This window comes from Belonocnema kinseyi, chromosome 7 (genome assembly GCF_010883055.1).
Source record: "Belonocnema kinseyi isolate 2016_QV_RU_SX_M_011 chromosome 7, B_treatae_v1, whole genome shotgun sequence".
NCBI classification, from domain to species: domain Eukaryota; kingdom Metazoa; phylum Arthropoda; class Insecta; order Hymenoptera; family Cynipidae; genus Belonocnema; species Belonocnema kinseyi.
The window spans coordinates 110,466,204-110,488,313 of record NC_046663.1 but is presented as its reverse complement, the minus strand read 5'-3'; the positions used below and the strand labels follow the sequence as shown (position 1 = coordinate 110,488,313).

Here is a 22,110-nt window from a genome sequence, read left to right as displayed (position 1 = left end):
AAAACTTAAGTTCATAAAAATAACACTAAGGAAGATTATTAAATGTAAGAAAGGTATTAATTAAAAGTAGGTATATGTAAAAGGAATTATTTATTATAAGAAAAAATAAGCGTTACATTTTTTAAATATTTTTTTTATTTCCATTGGAACGTGAATACAAAATTATGAATTAATAAAAATTGAGACTCTACTGTGTTAAAGAGTTTAGAAAACTTGCAGCTGGAAGACTTGACATGATGGATGCAGGGGACTAAATCTCGCAAATATTACGCCACAGAATATTCAATAAAAAAAATATTTCCAAAAATATTAATTAAATATAACGTAATATTTTTAAGATGTCACGTGAAAGTGACAATTAGAATGGAATGTTGAAAGGGTAGTGTTTCGATACCTCGGTTCTGAAAATGAAAATTAACTATTTCAAATATTTTTCTTTAATATTTCAAATTTCATAAAAAATTAAGATTGACGAATAAATTATTAAGAAGAAAGGTAAAAAGCATTCTAAACTTTAGAAACTCTATCTAAAATAACAAAAAGACCTCAATAATTTTAAAACCTTCACATTTTAAATAGTTTAATGTTTAACTTTGCATTGTTAATTCTTAAAAGCTTTTAATATAAAACTGTTAATTCTAAAAATGTTAATGACTCAGTTTTAAATGGTTTAAATGTTAAACCTTTAAATTCTAAAGGCTTAGAATTTTACATTTATATTCCTGGTGACCACCAGGAATAAACATTTTGAATTTTTTAAACGCTACACTTCAATTTTCTTCCTGTTGATAAAAATAATTATTTCCTACTGTTTACTTTGTTTTATGTCAAACTAGCTGCGCCCTGTGGCGGCGGCTTCGCCGCCGCTGAGTAAGTATGCTTTTTATTGCTGTTTTTCAGTTGAAAATTGATTGAACCAACTCAGAAACCTTCGTGGGCTCATGCACAACAACTTTGCTAAGGATTGTCACATGATCAAATGCATAGTTCACGATTCTATAAAGGACATTCAAACATTCATTTTAATATGGTATATAGAAGATTTTGATTTGTATAATGTACAAATTTTAAGATACAAAATTTTTCTATTCTTTGAAACAGTTTTGGTTTATTGAAGAATAAATCGCAAAATCTATAAAACGAAGTAAAATTTTTTTGAGGTCTTTATTGACCTAGTAGCATACTAATTTTACTAGTTTTATTAGTAATTTAAACACAATTTAATAAAGTTTCTACTTCCATGAGAAAATATCTTCAGGTATTATTTAAGTGTATTTAAATTAGAAACTTTTATTTGTTTTATTTATTGACTCAATAAAAAAATTACGAAAAACTTCGTTTCTTAAGAAATGTAGGGTTAGTCTTTAATAGAATTGAAGCCATTTCAAGGAATAAAAGAAATTGTTATCGTGTACGTAATAAAAATATTTAAAAACAATATTTTTTGACCTCAAACGACATAAAGGAAATCTGAAATAAAAAAAAAGTAAATAGTACATTTTTCAATATTAAACGGAAGAAAATTGAGAAATAGCCTTTAAATATGTTTATTCCTAATCGACATCCTAATCTGCATAGAAAAATTTTCAGTTATAAATCAATTTTTTCAACTTGAAAAAGATCCAGTAATTGAAGATATTTGTTATCTGTCACTTACCCGAACATAGGGCAAATTCTGCCGTTGCAATCGAAGGAATCGATGTAAGCGATATCATCAGCGGTGAGCTTGAAATCGAAGACTTCGCTATTTTCTGCGATGCGAGTTTTTGTCACTGATTTCGGAATTACCACATGACCACGATCGATCTGAAACGAATAAAAAGATTAATCTCATTATGCCTGTCGCTATTATTGATTCAAGTCGTCACAAATAATTCTTAAAAAATAATAATCCAATTTAAATATACATGTGGGCATTGGAATTCCAATTGAGATAAAATTATTATTTGATTGATCCCTGAGTCAATAAATTCGGAGGACGAACCTGATAGCGGATAAGAACTTGAGCAACAGATTTCTTGTATTTCTTTGCAAGCTCTTGGAGTTTTTTGTCATCCATAAGTTTTGGATCATCAGGCTTCGCCCACGGTCTGTCTGGAGAACCGAGAGGACTGTAAGCAGTAATGACGATTCCCTTTTCTTTGCAGTAATCTGATAATTTCTTCTGATTGAGGTAGGGATGACACTCGATCTGAAAATAACCAAAATGATATTTAATATCAATTTTTAGATCCGATCTCACGAGAACGAAACAAGAGATTGTATAAATTAATTAAACATTTGCAACCCTTTAATAAATATAACATTTTTGAAGTAGAAATGGTTAAAATAAAAAATTACTATCTACTATCGTAAAAGATAAAAAAAAATCAAAGAGAAAATAGTACCTGATTCGTGACTGGCTTAATTGTAGAGTTCTTGAGCAATCTATCGATTTGCTCAGAGTTGAAGTTACTGACACCGATGTTTTTCGTTAGTTTCTTTGCGAAAACGGCTTCCATTGCTTTCCAGGTATCGAGATAATCTACACTGTCATCGAGCAAAGGCAAGCCTTCTGGAGTTTTAGGGAAATTGTCAGAGCCATCCTTGTAGGCAAAAGGCCAGTGAATCAAGTAGAGGTCCAAATAATCTAAGCCAAGATCCTCCAGGGTTTTTTTAATCATAGGCTCGACAAGTTCTGGTTTGTGATAAGTGTTCCATAATTTACTAGTGATAAATAGGTCCTCTCTTTTTACAACGCCTTCAGCGATTTTTGCCTTAATCGCTTCACCAACTTCCTTCTCGTTTGCGTAAACGTGGGCACAATCAATGTGTCTGTAACCGATGTCAATTGCATCTTTAACTGCCTTTGTTACTTCACCGGGTTGGGACTGAAAAATTAAATTATTCATGAAATTTCGCAAAAATAGTACATTTATCTATAAAAGAAAAGTTTTCTATTAATCCTGATTAGACTTAATGATTTTAGAAGTACATATTTTTGTTTAAAATATTTGTGCGATATCTTTTATCAAATAAAACTGTTTTAAAACATTTTGGGCTCCCTACATGATAAGAATTTTCCGTTAAGAGACAAATTTGTTACATGACGCAAATTTCATTTTCGCTTATCGTTATCACAATTAAACTGTCAATAACCTATAATTAATCGTGTTCATGAAATTAAGTTCAAATTTCGTAAAGATAAGCTTGAGATAAGCTTTTCACATTGAAATAAACACCACACGTTATACATTATACTGAAAAAAAATGATTAAGATAAATAATCTCATTCATTTTTGTACGCTGAATTCAATATAGAAACGAAATTATGATAAAATCGATTCTGTGAATCTATATTGCGTAATGAGATCTGGATAAAGAAATTTTAAATAAAGATTATATTCAAAAGAGAAGTTAAAGTGAGTGATGAATTAATTAAAATTTGTTTTTCATTTTATTTTACAGTTGCCTAAGACTTAAAGCCATACAAATTACAGGATGAAATTTGCAATTAAATATAAATTTAAAATGACTACAATATATATATTTGTTTTGTTTAAGTTTGTGAAAATGATTCTCGCATTTTTCGTGACAGCTTGGAATTTTCTGAAATGTATATAAATCAATTTTTGTCCAACATTTACATACTTTATTGTCGCGCGAAATTCATCGAACATCAAGTTTTACCATCTAGATGGGGTTTTTTTTTAAACGCCGAAATATATCGAATCGCAGAATGAGCAAAACAAACTTGCTTCATAGAGATTACTAAGAAATCGATCATTTAGGAACAGAAATCAAGTCTACGGTTTAAAAGTTTTCAAAAATCATTTTAGTATACATATTTTCTAACAAAACCATTTATGTGATAAAATACGTAAAAAGGCGTATCAATGAAAAGTATAATTTTAACCATTTAGATTTTCGATTCATCAGGCAGGCATTGGATCGAAAAAGAAGGCCTAAAAAAGTCACATAAAATTACAAAGAAAGTTGCCTGGAATTTCGACACAAGACCACAAAAATGTGCACCAAATTGTTAAAGATAATGCAAAAAGCAGGAATCAGGTACTGAATGACTGAAATAATAAATTTATTTACAATAAAAATAAACTTAAAAAATTTAAATGTTATAATTTATATTAATTTTTTCATTCCGGAATATTCATTTTGAACATATTAAACTTAAAATTTCTCAACAATTAGGGCTTTGAATTTGATACTGTGTAATTTGAATATCAAGATTTTTCATTTTTTTAATAATTCGGACTTCGCAACCCAAAATGTTTTGAAACAAGGAAAATTGAGTGACTTTTCACAAAAAATAGGAGATTAAATTTTGTTTTGAATAAGACTAATATAGACACAATATTGAGTTCAATGTGAAACGCTTTAAATTTCTAAGTTTTCAAGTCTAATTATATTGCATTTTCAATAAAGCAGTTGAATTTTTAACAATAGATTTGAACTTTAAATTTAAAAAGTCGAATGGCTTAGAAACCAGTTGGCTTTTAAACCCGAAAGATTAATTTACAATCAAACGATTGAATTAAAAAAAAATGCAATAAAAAAATTGAGTTTACAACCAAAAATTAAAGAATTTTCATGCAAATTAGACAAATTTCTAACAAACTAATTGAAGCTTTTGCCAAATAGTAAAATTTTTAACCAACTGACTTATTAAAGGTACTTATATTTTTGGCCTTATACCAATTTTGGGTCCTATGTCAATTTTGAGTCTTATGTTGATATTGGCCCTATATCCGTTTTGGGCCCTATTTCGATACTGATGTTTAAGACGGACGGCCAGACGAACAGACATCTGACCGAAACTATAAGGGTTTCTGCCCGGGGCTACGAAACCCTAAAAGATTAAACTGCAACCAAATAGATGATCTTTCAATCAAAAGAGAAGATTTTTCAACGAAATAGTTGATTTTTAAGCAAAAACAAGATTTCTGTAGAAGACAGTTGAATTTCCAACAAAAAAGTTAAATTTCAACCAATAAAGGTGGATTTGTAATTCTACCAGGACAAATTTTCTATAAAAAAAGACTAATGTTGAACAAGACAGTTGCATATTGGAAGCAAAAGGATTACGCTTTAAGAAAATAATTTCCAAATAGATGAATTTTGAATTAGAAGAGAATAAACTCAACCAAAAAAAGTGGCATTTTCAACCAATGGTCGAATTTTCAAACCTAAAAGCAGACAATTTTTTTAAACAGTTGAATTATAAGCCTGGAAAGTTAAATTTTCAACAAATAGCTCGTTTTTAATCGGGAACTTAAAAAAAAAAGATAATAGGGGAAAGAGTTCAAAGACTGTAATTTAATTTCAAATTAATTGATTTTAAACGATTTCAACTTGAAAATGCCACACAGGCTTACAATTCCGCGTTTTTTGTAAATTTCCTTCTGAGCAGCCCCGTGGGGTCGTGGCTCTCTGAAATGAAAGTGACGGTAATGTTGAACGAGGCCGAGGACGGCGCTGGCTGTACTTTCAGGTCGAAAATTATTGAAATGCATGGGGTATCATAAATGTGAAATTTTGTGCTTTTTTTAATTATAAAAACAGAAATTTTCGATGTTTTTTTTCTTTATGATTAAGTTTTGAGGTTTTTAGACTGAAAATTTATCAATATTTTTTTTATGATGAACAGGAATAATGGGGTATAAGTGTGTTGTTTTTGGATACAATGACGATTAAAGGAATTTATTTTGAAATAGTGCAAGTTTATATTGAATTGTGTTCCAACTTTTTAAATTAATATTCATAAAACAATGTATTGCAGTTGTTCAAACAAAATTTAAAAATAGTTTTGCACAATAATAAAATTTTTTTATTTTAACGAGATGAGTAAAAATATGCATTTAAACGATTTTTTTAAACGCAAATTATTGGTAACATAAATTTTCCATAATATTAATTAAATAAGTCATTAAAGTTGTTATTAAAAAATTGGAAAATATTTCTAATTCCTTACAATTTTTTTAAAGATTGCAACCTTCTTAGTTCACAATAAAAATAATTAGAAAATAAGCATTGCACTATAAAAAATTAATTTAAACGAGACATAATGAGTAAAATATGCAATTAAACGGGGTTTGAACGTGAATTATTGATAACATGACTTTTCAATAATATTAACAAAATAATTTATAAAAGTTGTCGTCAAAAAATTAAAAAACAGTATTGTTTTTAAAGGAATGGTTAACAAATACAGTTTTTTCTTCTACAAATATATCAATATTTATTTATTCTATAATTCCTATTCTTTATAATACATAGCGTTAGAAATATTCTACATATTTGTAACAATAGATAGTTTTTATAACATAATTAATTTTTATAAATATCTTTTAATGAAAGAACGTAAATTATTTTCTATCTTTAAAAGAAATATAGATGTTTAATAATTTGGTTTAATTAAGCGTGAGCTTCAATTTTCAATCATCATTATAAATGTTAAAAAAGAGAATATAATTGAAATTCACAATTTTCACAGTTTAAAATATTTAATTATGTCAATTTTGAAAATTGCATCTTCGTTTTGTAGAATTATTATTGGGTACTTTCTCAAAAGTGTATACGTATTTAATCATCAAATAATATTTTTTCCACATGTTTTTAGTACTTATTAATTAATTGGACATTTAATTTACTATACAATATTTTATTGAGATAAATCTATGCAAAAAACGTGTTTTAACAATTAAAATAAATATAATTTTTATTTTCCCCATGCGTTTCAATAATGTCGGCCTACAAGTACAGCCAGCGCCGCCACTTGGCTGCGGTCAAATCTCATGTCACATTTAATCTAAAGGTCTTTATTGGAGAGCCACCCCCTGCTTCTGAGTAATATCGGATATATAAGGGTACCTTTTCAAGGAGCCTTGTTTTGAATTTATCGTGGAATTGATATTTTTCATAGGGCTCATTTCTAGCTGCTTTGTTGGTTTATGGCAATTTTGATTGGTTGAGAACCTAGGTACGAACTCGATGTGTCAAATTAATTCATCACTATTCAAATTCGACCTCCGTGAAAAAGTACCCTAACACGTCGACAGATTTAATCACAAGGAAAAATGGACAATCTTCTATGTGTAACGGCCAGGGTTGGTTTGGTATAGAAAATCGTCAAAACAAATCGAGGCGTCCTAACGATAGGATGCCAACGCACGCGATCGACTAGATGATACTTAACCAAAAATATAAACAATAAAAAGCTAACTAAGAAGTAAGGACTAGAAAGTTTTAGATCGCGGAATTGAACAAGATGGAGCTAGAAGTTGCCAAAAACTAGAAGATGCTCGCTCGCTCCATCAAAACATTAAAGTGCTATCTCGGGCGAGCAAAGCATGAAGGTGCAACCTTCGTGCTTTGCTCGCCCGAGATAGAACTTCCATGATTTGATGAAGCGAGTGAGCACCTTTTAGTTTTGGCCAACTTCTAGCCTCATCTTGCTCAATTACACTAGAAAGACTTTCTAGCGCTAACTTCTCGGTTAATTTTTTTATTGCTTTTATTTTTGGTTAAGTACCGTCAAGTCGTGTCGCGTGCGTTGGCACCCAATCGTTAGGAAGCCTCGAAATGGTTATTGGGAATCAGAAAGCGGTCAAACAGTACCGGTATACTGATAATTTTCCAGAAATTCCACCTAAATAACTAGTACCGGTGGTAACGTCTTATAGTATTTCCGACGCGAATTCGTATCTTAATATCAATGTGAATTGTGAAAATAAAAGAGTTGTTTAAAGTACGGGCTAATTCTCCATGCGCTCTTCGCGCTCGTTTTCGCAACGTTTTTTTAACGTACAATCAATCTCAAAAGTTGCCTATCTTTAAAATGATTGATAAAATCAACAAAAAAAGATCGATTAATAATTTCTGTAAATTTCGATGGAGGCTTCTAAGCAAACTTCAGAAAAAAAATAATTCAGGTCAAAACTGTTTATTTAAATATATATTTTTCCCCTTTTTTTAGGGAAAAGTTACAATTTTTATTTAATCCTAATGATCAAGGCCTCAATTTATTTTTTGAAGGATTCTCTAAAATCCTATTCTGGAGGTGTTAATTAAAATTTAAATTATAATTGTTATAACAATAATAACTGCATGATTTCCGAATTCATTTTTTAAAAATAAAATGAACCCAAATAGAAATTTAGAGTCATTTGAAGAATAAAATATGACCTTGATCATTAGTATTACATAAAAACTGTAACTTTTCCCTAAAGGGAAAGAAAAAAACTAAACCTTTAAATAACTACTGTTAAATACACAATTTTAACACGAATTATTATTTTCTGAATTGTGCTTAGAAGCCTTCATCAAGATCTACAGAAATTAATAATAGATATTTTGTTGTTGACTTTATCAATCATTTTAAACATAGGCATCTTTTGAGTTTGACTGTTTGTAGTGTACATACTTAATGCGTACACTTTAACTAAATTTATTCAAATATCATAAATATTATAGCTTAAATCGAAAACTGTGATTCAAACTTCTGAGGAATTACAGCCATAAATTGTAACTGAAATTTTGTTCGATTTGTTTTTAAAGAAGGTTCTCAAGGTACCTACTGCTTTGACGATAACATTCTCATTACGAAACTCGCGCTTGATAATTTATGCCCAATTAAAAAACTTCATCAATATAATTTGCAAATCTTGTTAAAATCTACTAAAAACAATGCTTTAAACTTACGGATCTCTTAAAAACAAAAATTGCATGTTTTTGAAAAGGATATTTTAAATTTAGTAGAAATTTGAATTAATATTTCTTAATCTATTAAACACCCCCCCCCCCCTACTTTTTATTGAACATTTTCAAAATGTTGACAAGCATATAACTTTTTTAATTTTTATTAAATTTAAGAATGTCATGAGGATAATTTGTAATTCTTTTTGCCGTGTACTAGAAAATTTGACAAAAATGTATAAAACTCAACATTTTTTGTCTTCAAATTTTGAAAAAGCTCTAGCTTTTTGAATATTTGTCTAATCGAAAAATTTAACTAAGTTACTTTCTAAATATATTTTATATCTAGTGAAGAATTTAAATGAAATTTCCTAATCAATCAGAAAAATATTTTTTTCTATTTTTCTGAACATTTTCAAAATTTTCAAAAGTATATAATTTTTCTAACTTTCATCGAAATTGAAAATTTTATTTGCATAATTTGCAAGTCTTCTACCCGCCTATAATGAACTTTGTCAACATTTTCTATTTGAAGAAAAAATTTTTAATTTTGAAAATGCTCTAAATTTTTTCATTTTGTTTGGAAATATCTGTTTAACGAGCTTAATCTTTATTTTGCGAGCCTTAACAAGTGTATCAAAGGCTGAATCAATTGGACAAATCCTTCAAAAGTTAGCGTGGCTGCTACACATTCAGGTAACCATGCATACAGACTTAGGCAGATGCGAAAAAATGGTATGCTTTTCGTACTCTGTGAGTGCCGAAACGCAAAGATACGTTAAAACCAGCGATAAAAAAATTTCGACGATTAGATTACTCTCATGAATGAGAACGTAAAAATTGCGAAGAGTTCAAATTTTAAAGATTGGAAATTTAAAAACAATTTATTTTTAAAGAACTGGCATCTAATTTTAGAAAAAGTTACTTTAAGTAAAATTATTACAAGCTTTTAAGCAAATTAGTATTTAGATTGAAAATATTTTATATATATATATATATATATATTATTATATATCAATATATTTGAAAATGGCGCAGTGCCTCTATATATCTGATAAAATTACATTTTTTTTATCTAAGTCAGTTCTAAGATTAGTTAAAATTAAACAAGTTAATTATAAGTGAACATCTATTTTATATAACCAACATGAGAGTGGAAAAATCCTGATAGATAAAAAGAATAATTTACACTTTATGACGCTGTTGAATCTTTACGAATTCCGAAGATTTTTCCAAATCAAATAATGGTAAAACTATAGAATGGCGGCTTCTCCCGTATAACCCTTTAACGTAAAAAAATATCAAAAACTTTTTATTATTTGATAAATTCCAAATGAAAAAGATGGGGAAAGAGCATTTTTAAACCACATTATTCTTTACAAAAAATGAAGCTGAAATGCATCTTGCATACCTGACTGAAATCACTATACTTTGATCACAAAAATTAATTCTGATTGAACTTGTATACACTAAACTTCTGTAAAATACATATAAGTGTTCGTTAATAGCCAAATTAAAAATACAAACATTTTATTAACAAAAAAAAAGCATAACCTCAAAGATATTAAAGACATGTGAAAAGTAATTGACAATAAAATGACAAGAACTAATTGTAGAGTTTTTTGTAGGTGTTTTTTCTGTGTCTATACGTTTGGACAATATTGTATGTTCACGCTCATTTATTAAAATGCGATCGAGTCTAAACATACGAATCTTTCTGCGTTAAGTATGATATGATAATGAAATTATGAATTATTGAGTGTACAAAATTTAAAATTTGTTATGAATGGATTTTTGATTGGATTAGAGTCAGGTACGTAACTAACGTTGCTGTCAGTTTTCTTAAATATTAAATTAAAAAATCCTCGAAAATGTTCTGCCCCCACCATTTGCATTCAGAATTCATCAAATAATAAGTTTTTGATATTTTTTAACGTTAAAGAATCATACGGGAGAAGCCGCTATTCTATAGTTTTACCATAATGTATTTGAAGTAGGTATCTTCTGCTTGCTCTCTATTAGTAATATGTGTTACAAATAATTAGGAATAAGTACATATTAACGTACTTCTTCAATCTTCATTTTACTGAATATTTTCTAAATGTTGAAAAACAAAACCGCTTTTTTTAGGTTAAGTTACGATTCTCTAATTTTTAACACCAAAAAGAAACAAAAACTAACAAACACGCACAGTGTAAGACAAAAATTTGGAACACTTCCAATTAGTTATAATGAAAAAGTTACAAAAAATGTTTTTTTCATTTTCTACCTTACCTTCCAAGTTCCTAGACCGAAAATTGGAATTTCGTTCCCGTTGTAGAATTTCACGTTTGGCACATTTAGGGCCATTTTACTTCCTGATGAAAAAGTTCACTTTAAAATCAACTTGAAAAAATGTATGCTAGCGAGGGGTAACACTCGACTACACGAAACTGAAGTGGAAACTGAATGAACGATTGAATGCGATTGAACGGAAACGGAATGAATCAAACTGGAAAAAAACTTGGCGCAAGATTCGTAGATTTGGTGGCATTGGGTGATTCCCCACTCAGGTTCTGCACATTAGCCATTGCGCTTGCGCTTTTAATATAATTTGGAAGGGTTATGTCCGTGTCAGTAAATGATAAAATATGTTGCAAAAGATATACACATATCATCTGCAATGAACATATCATAATCCATTGTATGTGTGTGTGTGGAAAGGCCAAAACTTCCAATCCAACGAATATCCAGAATATCTGGCGCAAACTAACTCCGATTAAGGATCTCTATTTCGATGAAAGACTGTGTGGAAAAGTACTGAGATTTCGTTCAAGACTATACAGCCTATTAGCAAGAGGCTGATGACTGATGAATGATGAAGCTACCGGGCGGGGGCGTGCTGCATTTTGAACGGAAGAACCCCATTTAACGGACGTCTGTGATTTATAATGTTTCATTTGATAGATCCCTTAAATAAACAATCACATAATAGCATGACATCTGCAGAAAGTACATCCGAATTTCTAACTGCATACTATCTGCATTTGAAAACGTTCGAATTTAATTAAAATCATTTTAATTTGAAAAAATGAAACTGGCAGGCTTTTTTGCTTAACCCTTGTGTTGCCACCCGGGTACCCATCGGCATACGTTTTGTTAAATAACTTTTTTTCTGGTAAAGATAGGCCGAATATCACCATGATTTAACTGATTCTCTATCGAAATTTGCGTTGCACATCTTTTTAGAAATTTCTTAGCTTGAAATATTTTGCAATTAAAAAAAAAGCACGGTGGAGCCACCCGGGTACCCCGACAAAAAAAATCATGATTTTCATACAGTAGATCATAAAAATAAAGTTTGTTATAATAGTATATGAAGTAAATATGGATAATTTTATAAATAATAACAAAATATATACATTTTTAATTGAATTTTCTTGAATTCTTGGACGTAATACCGAGCCTCCTCGGAAACAAGAAATTTGCGATGTAGCTGTGCACGTTTTATATCTGTTTCAGTATTACCAAGGTGACTGCACATTATTTAATTATTATATTCAAGTAGGAATACCTTCCTAGAATATGAATACTTAAATATTGATTGAATACACATAGTTACTTCAAGTTACAATGGACTTTTAACAATAATTTCGTTGGCGGGGTACCCAGGTACCCGGGTGGCAGACGCTGTGAGTTTTTTTGGGTGGCAACACAAGGGTTAAACGCGAACTGAATTAATATAGAACCCAATAATAAAATCCCACTTGATTTTGTTAAAAGTTCATTCTTCTTGTTTGAAAAGTCTACTATTATATTTTTAGTGCAGAATTCATCTAGTTTGGTTAAAAATTCTACTATTTTCTTTGCTTTGGGTCAAAAATCATTCTTTTTGGTCGAAAATTCAACTGTCTCCTTTGAAATTCACCGTTTTCAATTGAAAATTCAATTATTTTTGTAACAATTTCATTTTTTTGTTTGTTGAAAATCGAAAAATTTGGTAGAGAATTAAACTATACTTCACCTTCGATTTCCTTGTTGAAAAATCCGACGTGGGATCCTATAATTATGTACACGGAAAAAAAAATCTTGAGGCGAACGAGTGAACCGAGAATATATTAAACTCAAAGTAAGTGTACGCTTGGATTAGGTAAAACATTTAGTTAGAAGAGTTACACATTTAGTTATTTTATGTAAATTGTTCTCGTAAATTAGGAATTTGGACAAAATTGCTAAGTTCGAAAGTTTATTATTTTCGACAGATTATGTATAATTGTATTATCTTCAGATTAGAAAAAAAATTTAGTTGTTATAGAAATATATTAACTTATAGTAGCCAATTTTTCGTTTGGTATCGCGAAAATGAATTTCCCTGAAATCCGTGTAATGCATTTGAAGGTCAAGTTTGTTGTTTTTATCGCGTTTCTTGATATTTTAATATAGTTATCGCCTACAATTGAAAAAAATGTAAATTATTATTACTGCATCATAAACTCCATTTAATATTAACAATCGCGCATATTTTAAGTGGTAAAAAGCGTCTAATTGTCCAAAGTAAATCTCAACTGTCACTGCTCCCGATTAGACCGTCGCCATTTTATTTCGCTGCTCCCATAATGCACCGGCGCTCTTCCGATAATTGCTTCAGACACCTATTCTTAATATCCGTATTATAGCTATACTTATTAGGGGTTTGACTATACGATATCCCTGGTATATGGAAAATGGTCAAGGATATTTATTTTCTCTGATCCAGGGATCTTTCTAAATTCCTTCGTTCGTTTTCAGCTAAATGTTTGGCTATAATAAGGAATAATATCCCTGTCACAGCTCAATTTTTTTACCGTGAAGGATCTTAAGTATTAATTTAATTAATTAATTAATAATTGATTAAATTAATTAATTAATAATTAATTTACATTAATTAATAATTCCTACGTTGTAATCGACGTCGAAACCTACGAAGAATTGGTTACAGTCATCCGGTGCACGTGTTTGACAACTTTGCAAACGGACGGAACGCATTTTGCCGCGAAATCACCTTTCCGGCCGTTCTGTTGCATGGGTGGCCTTTTAGCAATTTAAAAATTCCAAAAAGCAAAAGAAAATGAATATTTCAAACCAAACAACGCACGATATGAAAAAAGAGGAAATTTTTTAATTTTCGTGAAAGATCGAAAATTTTAATTTTTATCGTACAAAAAAATAACGAAAAATAAAATATTTTATTTTGTGGTCAAACTATGCAAGACACAAAAAATGTAAACAGCTAAAAATTGTGCATTAAAAAAAGATCTACAAATCTGTTATTAACCACTTTTTGATAAAAGGGGTAGTTTCTATTTTATTCGTGAAAAATGACATGACAAATAAACAAACTAAATTTTTGTGAAAAAGACACAAGCTATTAAAAAAATGAATAGACAAAAGTTGCTCATCCAAAAAATAACTACAAATTAATTATGAACAATTTTTTAAATTGAATGCGTAGTTTTTGTTTTAGTCGGAAAAAATAACATTTTAAATTAAAAAAATAGATTTTTGAAAAACAATACGAGGCACGGAAAAAACTGAATAGCTAAAAGTTTTTCACCGCCCCCCCCCAATTTTTATTACTATTTTTGAAATAGAACTAGTAGATTTTCTTTTAATCGTAAAAAATGATATTAAAAATAAAAAATTACATTTGTGGAAAAAAGACATAAGAGACGAAAAGGAACTGAAAATGCAAAAGTTGTTCTACCAAAAAAGACCTACAAATTTGTTAGAAACTCTTTTTAATAAAATATAATAAAAATTAAAAAATTAACTTTTTGGAAAAAGGATACAAGTTACAATATCATTTTATTTACCAAAATATTTCACCTAAATTATATCTAAAAATTTGCTTAGAACCACTTTACGCTAGGATGCGTGCATTGAAAATACGTATGTTTCAATACCAATGCATATTATGAAATGCAATAATATATATTTCGGTTTTAATGTACACACCTTTCTAAAACATTCGAATTTTTATCTGGAAAACTTAACTCTTTGATTGAAAATTTATCTCATTTAGTACAAAATCTTTTTTGGTTGAAAATTAACTTATTTTGTTAAAAATGCAATATATTTCGATTTGATGTATTAAGTTCAATATGGTATCTTCATTTATTTTATTAAAAATAATGTATTTTCCTATTTTCAGGAAAATCGTTATCATACAAAAGATATCAAATAAAACTCTTTAAAATAATAAACTTCCAAATTGCTGAAAAATTCAATTAATAACTGTTATAATTGAGATAATTTCGATCGTCGAATTAGCAAACATTCCAAAGTTTTACCTTCCAATTTTACTTTATTATTTATTTTTTTTTTACTTTTGAGATTTGACTTTGACTTTATTTTTGAACTTATGCCCAATAGTGATTGGTACAAATCAATACAACTAAGAAATTATAAAGCACCAACAAGTAAACAACACATAAATCAAAATCCGATTAGCCCAAAGAAATATAATTTTAATTTTCAATATTTTCATCAATATAATAATAATTATTATATTTTCTTTAACGCGTTCTCGGGCGAACTCGGTTTTTCATAGCCACGGACTAAGTCAAGTGATTGATGAGATGATGATAAGTTAATTTATTATGATGTTTAAAATCTTTTGCGATGATGTAGGTACAAAACAAGGATTAAATTATATATCCATAATAATTATTATCATTATTTTTTATTTCATTTTTATTTTAAAATGTAGAAAGTATATTACAACCAAATGAAGTTTGATAATAAATGAGAAAAAATATCTATTTGCTGTTATGAGTTTAATTTAAGAAATTTTCTTAGTTTTTAAAGTCTGCCAAAAAAAAGTATGATTGACATCCCATTTTTTGCTGATAGCGAGAGAAAAAAATTGCAGATCATCTTAAATTAAAAATTAATTAAATAATTAACTAATTTTAAATAAAAAGGTCTTTTTAGGTAGAAATATGTTTTCACTGTAATAAAACATGTATTATTATACTATTATATTCCAGGGACTGATAATAATTAGTGATAACGTATTATATTCCTATTCATATTGCATAATAATTAAGTAATAAATCATGAGACTGAGAAAATGATATCTAATTAAACTTCAGCTGTGTATGTATTAAGCAATTTTAATCTCTGAGAGATGAAATCGAAAAGTAAAAATAAAATCAACTCATTTGTTTCAATAAATAAAAGCTTTTATTTTCAAATTTAATAATTTAACAAATTAACACAAACATATCTTTGATTCATTGTATCTATATAAATAAGATTCTTTAGTAAAAATTACATCAAAATAAATGTTCAAATTTTACAAGTTTGTACAGCTGTCTTTTTAAATTGGAAAGCTTGTAGATAACAAAATTCTACATTTATCCTTGCTTCATCTATTAGATATCAAATTACCATTTTTTTATTTTGAAAAAACGTACTCTTTCTTTCTTTTTTCACTTTCTTCTACCAAAAAAAAAGTGATACATAAAGACCTTCTTTGGAAAAATTAGCTTTTTAGAATCTATAGAATTCTCATTTGACCTTAGACTCCAAGTCACAAATTAAAGTCATTTTTTTTTTAATCAGGGCAGAAACCGAATTCCATTCGTGAATTTGATTACGAGAATTTTTACAAGAGGAAAGATAAAAATAGAAATAAGATAATAAAATGGAATCCAAAGCCACCCGAAACAGATGGGACAGTAAATCTTTTTACAAGAATGAATGCCACTGTTCGAGGTACAATCGTAAAAATCATCTCCATAAAGGTTTAGTTGACCTTGAGACAAATCCATATCAAAATTAAAATCTGCAATAAGAAAAACATGAATAATTTTACGAACCAACTAATTTGTAATGCAATAAGATTAGAATTAAAAACTGGCATACGATTTCAATAACAATTATTTTAGTTTTGATATCGTGTTAAAAAAACTTCTGAAGCTTACCTTTATCGTTGCGCATGAAATCAATTGCAGAAAAAAGATGCCTACAGATTCCAATAAATCTTTTAACGTTATGAAAGTTTCGCAACCAAGCACAAAGAAAAGTAATTTTTGCTTTTGACTGCAAATCGAGACAAACATTTATAAACTAAAATTATATTTTTAAACATAAATTAATAAAGACACATTCTCTAATTATTAATTTCTATTCTATACAAAATCGGAAGTAAAATTTATTTCTTAAAAAATGTTCCTAGTTAAAAAACAAACCTTGGATCCATTTAGAGAAATAATACTTTCACCATTTTCTAAATTATTTCCAGACTCCAAAGTTGAGACAGAACGACGAGTTTTATTTTTGGCAGTAATTTTCTGCTTCGATCTTCGAAAAATCATGAAATTCACGACACTGATTAAAGTCCTTTTGAGCATAAATTTTTTGGTATCAGTGCAGTTTTTTAAATCCTCTGACCAATTTAACTCGCTAGCGGCTTGACTATTCATCAAATCCATAAGCATCCAAGTCACGGAAGATTTGCTTTCGAAACATAACAAATTTTCCAGGTCGCTTCGCAACATTTCTAAACTCCTGTCACTGAAAATATCCTTAAATCTCTTTTTCACTCGAGGTTTGTAGTCGATTTTTAAGAGTATACAGCCAATCATCATCAAAATTAAATTTAAAACTTGGTTTAAAAGGCTTTTATCGTATTTTACATCTTTTGGATCTTTAGTTGAAATCACTTCAATATTTGGACTTAAAGTCATTTTCAAAGAGAAATGTGCACCTGTAAAAAATTTGTAAAAAATTTTTTATTTTGTAGACTTTTCTTCTATAAAGTGAATTCTTTTTCCGTTCTACATATTATTACGTATTACGGAATTTAAACAATCTTTTCACGAATTAAGCATTTGTTGAACATTGTGGTTATTTCAAGATATCTTTCTACGCTTTGTTAACCTAATTTGCATTTTTCAAAATATAAAAAGATAAAAAAGTTTTAATAACTACTTATTGATAAAAAAAGAGGAAAAGTCGGTTTTATATCTAGGCATTTTTTCGATTTACTTTTTACAACTGCATTTTGTATTATCTGGTCTTCCAATGGGCGATTATTAACCATTAAAACTTATCATTGATATCCTAAATTTAAATAATTCTAAGTTTAATTATCCCCTTGAAATAAATCAAACTGATATACATGACAAATTCTGAGCTAATTTTATTTACGTTGTTCTTTATTTCTAATATTTATGTTTAATTCTTCTGATTCTAACCTATTTTTAATCACAAATGAGAAAAAAGCGACGTAAAAAAAAAGAAAATCAAGAAAGTGATCGATGATTAAAATTGAAAAATGAAAATAATAATGTTCTAGTACCTTTTTTCCTTATTTCGGTTACCATATAAAAAACAGGCTCACCCTTACAAGAAAGAATCAGAAACTTTTCTTCTGGAGTAAAAACTTCTGATTTTTTATTCCAATTCTTAAATAATTGCAAGTTATTTAGTATTTCTTTCTAATTAGTCAATAATTTTTCTCGATTTTAAATAATATATTTAAATTTGAACAGTCATTCAATTTTTAATAAAGATAATATTAAATAGGTAACATGTTCTTCACGTAACGTCCTTGATTATACTAACAGTCCTGGCGAAAAATAGAATATTTGGAAAAGGTCTTGTGAGAAATTTGTTTCGTAAACACTAAATAGTTGTCAAAATTATTGATTTCTGCAGATATGAGAATTATGCGGAAAATTGTATTTTATTTTTAAATTTGATACAATTTCAAAATACATTCGATTTTCCAACGATAAATAATTTAAAATAAATTTGGTAAAAAAACAGAAAAATAATAGAGACTAGATTTTACGAGAACAACGTACACATTTTGCCAGTGGGCACAACATTTAAGAATGTAACTGAAACGTCCTAAAAACGTTTCTTGGACGTACAAGTCAAAATACGTCCTTGGAACGTTTTAAAAACTGTACCAAGTCAGACCAAATAATGTTCTAAAAACGTTTGATGTTCGAAATGCGTCTTGAAAACATCTCTGGAACATTGTATGTTTATGGAGCGTTATATGGACTGACTTAGGACATTTACAACTCGTTCTAAATATGTTCTTTAACGCTTGTACCCACTGGGTTATCATTGTTAAATGATACATTTATAAATTCTTGCAGAGCAAAATCGTATACAACTTCTTTGAAATTAGAAAAAAGCAGAACCGATTTTAAAGAAGGGGAAGGAAAAGGATGGAAAAATATCAAATTAATTTCAAAATAATTGCAACTTTCGATATGAAGCATCACTCGAGTCCTGAAGCATCAGAAAACCGATCCCAACCCACTTTTGACCGAAAGGCCTTTTCCATACATTTTGTGCGGGGTTCTTATTCAAAACTAGTTTCAAAACATATGGAGAGCTTGTTTTGAATTTTATTTAGGTTATTATAGCAATTTATTTCTGAAATTTGAATCTTTTAATTTTATTTTTAAATTTAATTTTTAGGGAAAAATCAGATGAATTATTTGCATCATTTATTACTTTAAAAATAAAAATGACAGGTTTTGAAGGTTTTTTTAAAAAGTTCGAATTAAGTTTCAGGATTTGAAAGTAATCTAACATTTTCAAATAAAAGTTGTAAAATTCAACATTCATAACAAGACATTTTTAAAATTAATATTTCTTAAATTGAATTGAAGACTCGCCATTCCAATTTTAATAAAAAATTGTTTGATTCTGTAGGTTTGCTTGGATCAGAAGTAGTTAAATAATTTACTTAGATACATTTCTTTATATGAATTTGTTTTTTAAATTTCAAATTGATCAATTTTTAAAGATGAGGTCCAAACCTATTGAAATCTCAAATATCTTAAATCATTCATTTTTATTCTTTTGAAGAAGTGAAATGGAATCTTCCAATTGTGCTTATTAAAATGCCATCCGGAGTGAAAGACGGAGAAAACCGATATGCAGTAGGTGAAAACCAGAGGAGCGAATTTGTTAAAATGGACGATTTAATTAAATGACTCACGAGAGCAGACGGGGAACTACTTAAAGTTTAAATTGTAAGCCTTTCTTAATACTCCTTTCCTCTCTTTCTTTGACAAACATTCTATGATATTCCGTAGAAAATATGGACACTGATGCACAATACTCAATTGTTAAAATTTGCATTCGATTCTTAGTACATTCTTTTAAAAACAAATTGCATTTGTCGAACAGTTAACGCAAGAATACATTTCAATGTGCGACAAATAATAAAGAAAAAAACTCTAAACTCTTTTCACTCGCACTATAATATGAAAAAGCAAACATTTTCAATCCTTTCAATTGAAATGAAAAATAATTTGTTCATAAATATAAGTACAATACAAAATAGTTCAAGTTGTCTATAATTTTGAAAATTCGTCATAAATACTGAAAAGACTTACCAAATAAACTTCCAAACGTAAATTTTATTTCATTGGGAAAATAAAAAAAAAATTCGTTTTGAATTCATCTATTTTTGTTGAAACTTCATGTATTTTGTTAAAAATGTAACTATTTTAGTGGAACATTAATCTGACTATTCGTTTGAAAGTTGTACTACTTTGTTAAAAATTAAGTTGTTTGGTTGAAGATTAATAACACAGGCCAACATGGTTTTGTTGTTGGAAAGTGGAGGGTCATTTCCGAAGTAATTTTTTACGTAGAATCCGAATCCGGTGTCAGAACTGATCGATCACGTCAAGATTTTAAGATAGTTGAGGTTATGTACCCAAAAAATGGCGTTTTTGGCTACTTTGGAGGTTGTGTACAGAAGACACTAAATTTTTTGGAATTTTTTTCTTTACTTGTATCATATTGTGCTGCTCTTTCTCTTTAATTTCAGAGCCACAGACTTCAAATACCACTTTTCTTTACCAAAATACGCCAATTTGAAAGTACGAGATATGTTCCATTATGTCTTGAGCATTTGCTTTAAATACTTTGAAGCAGACATTTTCCACTGGGTGTTTTCTCTTGAAAATTTGTACTTGGGGTTGTTCCGGGTTATTGAAATCCCAAAAAATGTTGTGTCTTCTGTACATAACCTCAAAAGTAGCCAAAGCGTCATTTTTTTGGTGCATAACCTCCAATATCTTAAAATCCTGACGTGATGGGCCAATTATGACCCCCGATTCGGATTCTGCGTAAAAAATTACTTCAGAAATGACCCTCCACTTTCCAACAACTGACATGACCTCATTATTTGCAGGCCTGTGTAATTTTAGTAGAAAATTAATTTCTTTGTTCAAAAATTTAATTATTTTTTAGAAAATTCAACTATTAGGTTGAAATAAGAGTAAGATTTGTTTTTGTAGATCTTACGCTCTTCATTAATTAAAATAATAAAACGAAATTACTGGAAAGTTCGTTTATTGAAATTCTGACTTTTCGGCCAACACTGCGTGCCTTTTTCAAAGAATCTAAATAAATAATATATAAATAGCGATCTTTTCTTATACATAATTACAAACAAACTAGTTTTAAGAAAAGTACAAGAAATAAAAATTATTTGTGCTTTTTATCTTGTAAAAAACTAAGAATATTAATTTCGGAGTCAAACATCTGCCAATAGTTTAATGTCAATTTTTAAAAATAGTAATAACGTGTGGCACAAAATGAAATTAAAATGTACCAAAAACATTTCAGTGGGTAAAAAATTAAGGATGCCCTAGATACGTATTTGGGACATTCCTAAGACGTCTTTTATATCATCTCTTTTGGTCATCCTAGGGAAGCTTTTAAAACGTCTAATTTCAGTACCAAAGACGTCCCGAGAACGTCCATGTCTTTAAGACGTCTTTAGGTCATCTTCAGGACATTGGACGTTTTAGACGTTGATTTGCCTGACATAGGACGTCCTAGGAACGTCCCAAGGACGTTTCTAGGATTTTCATAGTTTTGTGCCCAATGGAAAATAATAGAAAAGCCTCATAACAATTTAAGAGGCTTTTTTAAAGAAACTACATCTTAATTCACCGAAAAATCCATACAATATATATACAATATATACAGCATATTGTTAAGAGAATACGGATACTATCTGACGCTAAGAGAAGTCTAGAGCGAAGGGAGAGGTGGGTCAGAGAAAATCAACAGTTTCTCTCTGACCCATCTCGACTCTTCCAAGACCCTCCAGTTACTGTCGAACACCCACCCAAACCAGAGGAGGTCGAAGTATTTTGGAGAGAAGTCTACGAAGTTCAGCATAGACTGGACGAAGACTCAGAAAATATAAAAAGCTTCAAAGAGCTGGGTGATGCCCTCATAATACCTGATGAGCAATGCCCACCCATCACTACCGAGGAGGTGAAAAACGCAGAGGAATGAAATACTATTCCGCACCGGGACCAGATTGTATCAAAACCTTCTAGTGGAAGAAGTTTTCTTCAACCCATCAGCATTTGGCCCGTATTTTCACCTCATATTTGAAGT

At 29.1% G+C, this 22,110-nt stretch overlaps 2 protein-coding genes across 4 annotated transcripts; both read right to left on the bottom strand.

Annotated features, from left to right (window-relative positions):
- Nucleotides 1–121: 121 nt before the first annotated feature.
- LOC117176896 (aldo-keto reductase family 1 member B1-like) lies at nucleotides 122–11,468 on the bottom strand. The gene is made up of 5 exons (XM_033367268.1): nucleotides 10,966–11,468; nucleotides 2,388–2,870; nucleotides 1,985–2,191; nucleotides 1,658–1,806; nucleotides 122–401 (listed from the first exon to the last, which is right to left on the bottom strand). The coding sequence occupies exons 1-5, from the start codon at nucleotides 11,038–11,040 to the stop codon at nucleotides 359–361; spliced, it is 957 nt and encodes a 318-aa protein (XP_033223159.1). The 5' UTR covers nucleotides 11,041–11,468; the 3' UTR covers nucleotides 122–358.
- Nucleotides 11,469–15,875: 4,407 nt separating this feature from the next.
- Nucleotides 15,876–18,277, bottom strand: LOC117176315. Of its 3 annotated transcripts, none has more exons than XM_033366531.1 (4): nucleotides 18,017–18,277; nucleotides 16,905–17,422; nucleotides 16,638–16,755; nucleotides 15,876–16,498 (listed from the first exon to the last, which is right to left on the bottom strand). In XM_033366531.1, exons 1-4 carry the CDS (start codon nucleotides 18,039–18,041, stop codon nucleotides 16,272–16,274), a joined length of 888 nt encoding a protein of 295 aa, XP_033222422.1. In that variant the 5' UTR covers nucleotides 18,042–18,277; the 3' UTR covers nucleotides 15,876–16,271. The 3 variants fall into 3 exon arrangements, with proteins under 3 accessions (XP_033222422.1, XP_033222423.1, XP_033222421.1); XM_033366532.1 differs by having other exon boundaries at nucleotides 18,059–18,277; XM_033366530.1 differs by lacking the exon at nucleotides 18,017–18,277 and adding an exon at nucleotides 17,704–17,897.
- Between the last annotated feature and the right edge of the window lie 3,833 nt (nucleotides 18,278–22,110).

Excerpts from the sequence above, each read along its gene's own strand:
- LOC117176315 (XM_033366530.1), bottom strand. The coding sequence starts at position 17,758 with ATGGTTAATAATCGCCCATTGGAAGACCAGATAATACAAAATGCAGTT. Across the intron at positions 16,756-16,904 it reads TTTCTCTAAATGGATCCAAG|TCAAAAGCAAAAATTACTTT; the intron begins GTTTGTTTTTTA and ends CTCGATTTGCAG. Across the intron at positions 16,499-16,637 it reads TTTCATGCGCAACGATAAAG|ATTTTAATTTTGATATGGAT; the intron begins GTAAGCTTCAGA and ends TTCTTATTGCAG.
- LOC117176896 (XM_033367268.1), bottom strand. The coding sequence starts at position 11,040 with ATGGCCCTAAATGTGCCAAACGTGAAATTCTACAACGGGAACGAAATT. Across the intron at positions 2,871-10,965 it reads TCGGTCTAGGAACTTGGAAG|TCCCAACCCGGTGAAGTAAC; the intron begins GTAAGGTAGAAA and ends TTAATTTTTCAG. Across the intron at positions 1,807-1,984 it reads AAGTTCTTATCCGCTATCAG|ATCGATCGTGGTCATGTGGT; the intron begins GTTCGTCCTCCG and ends TATTCGTTTCAG.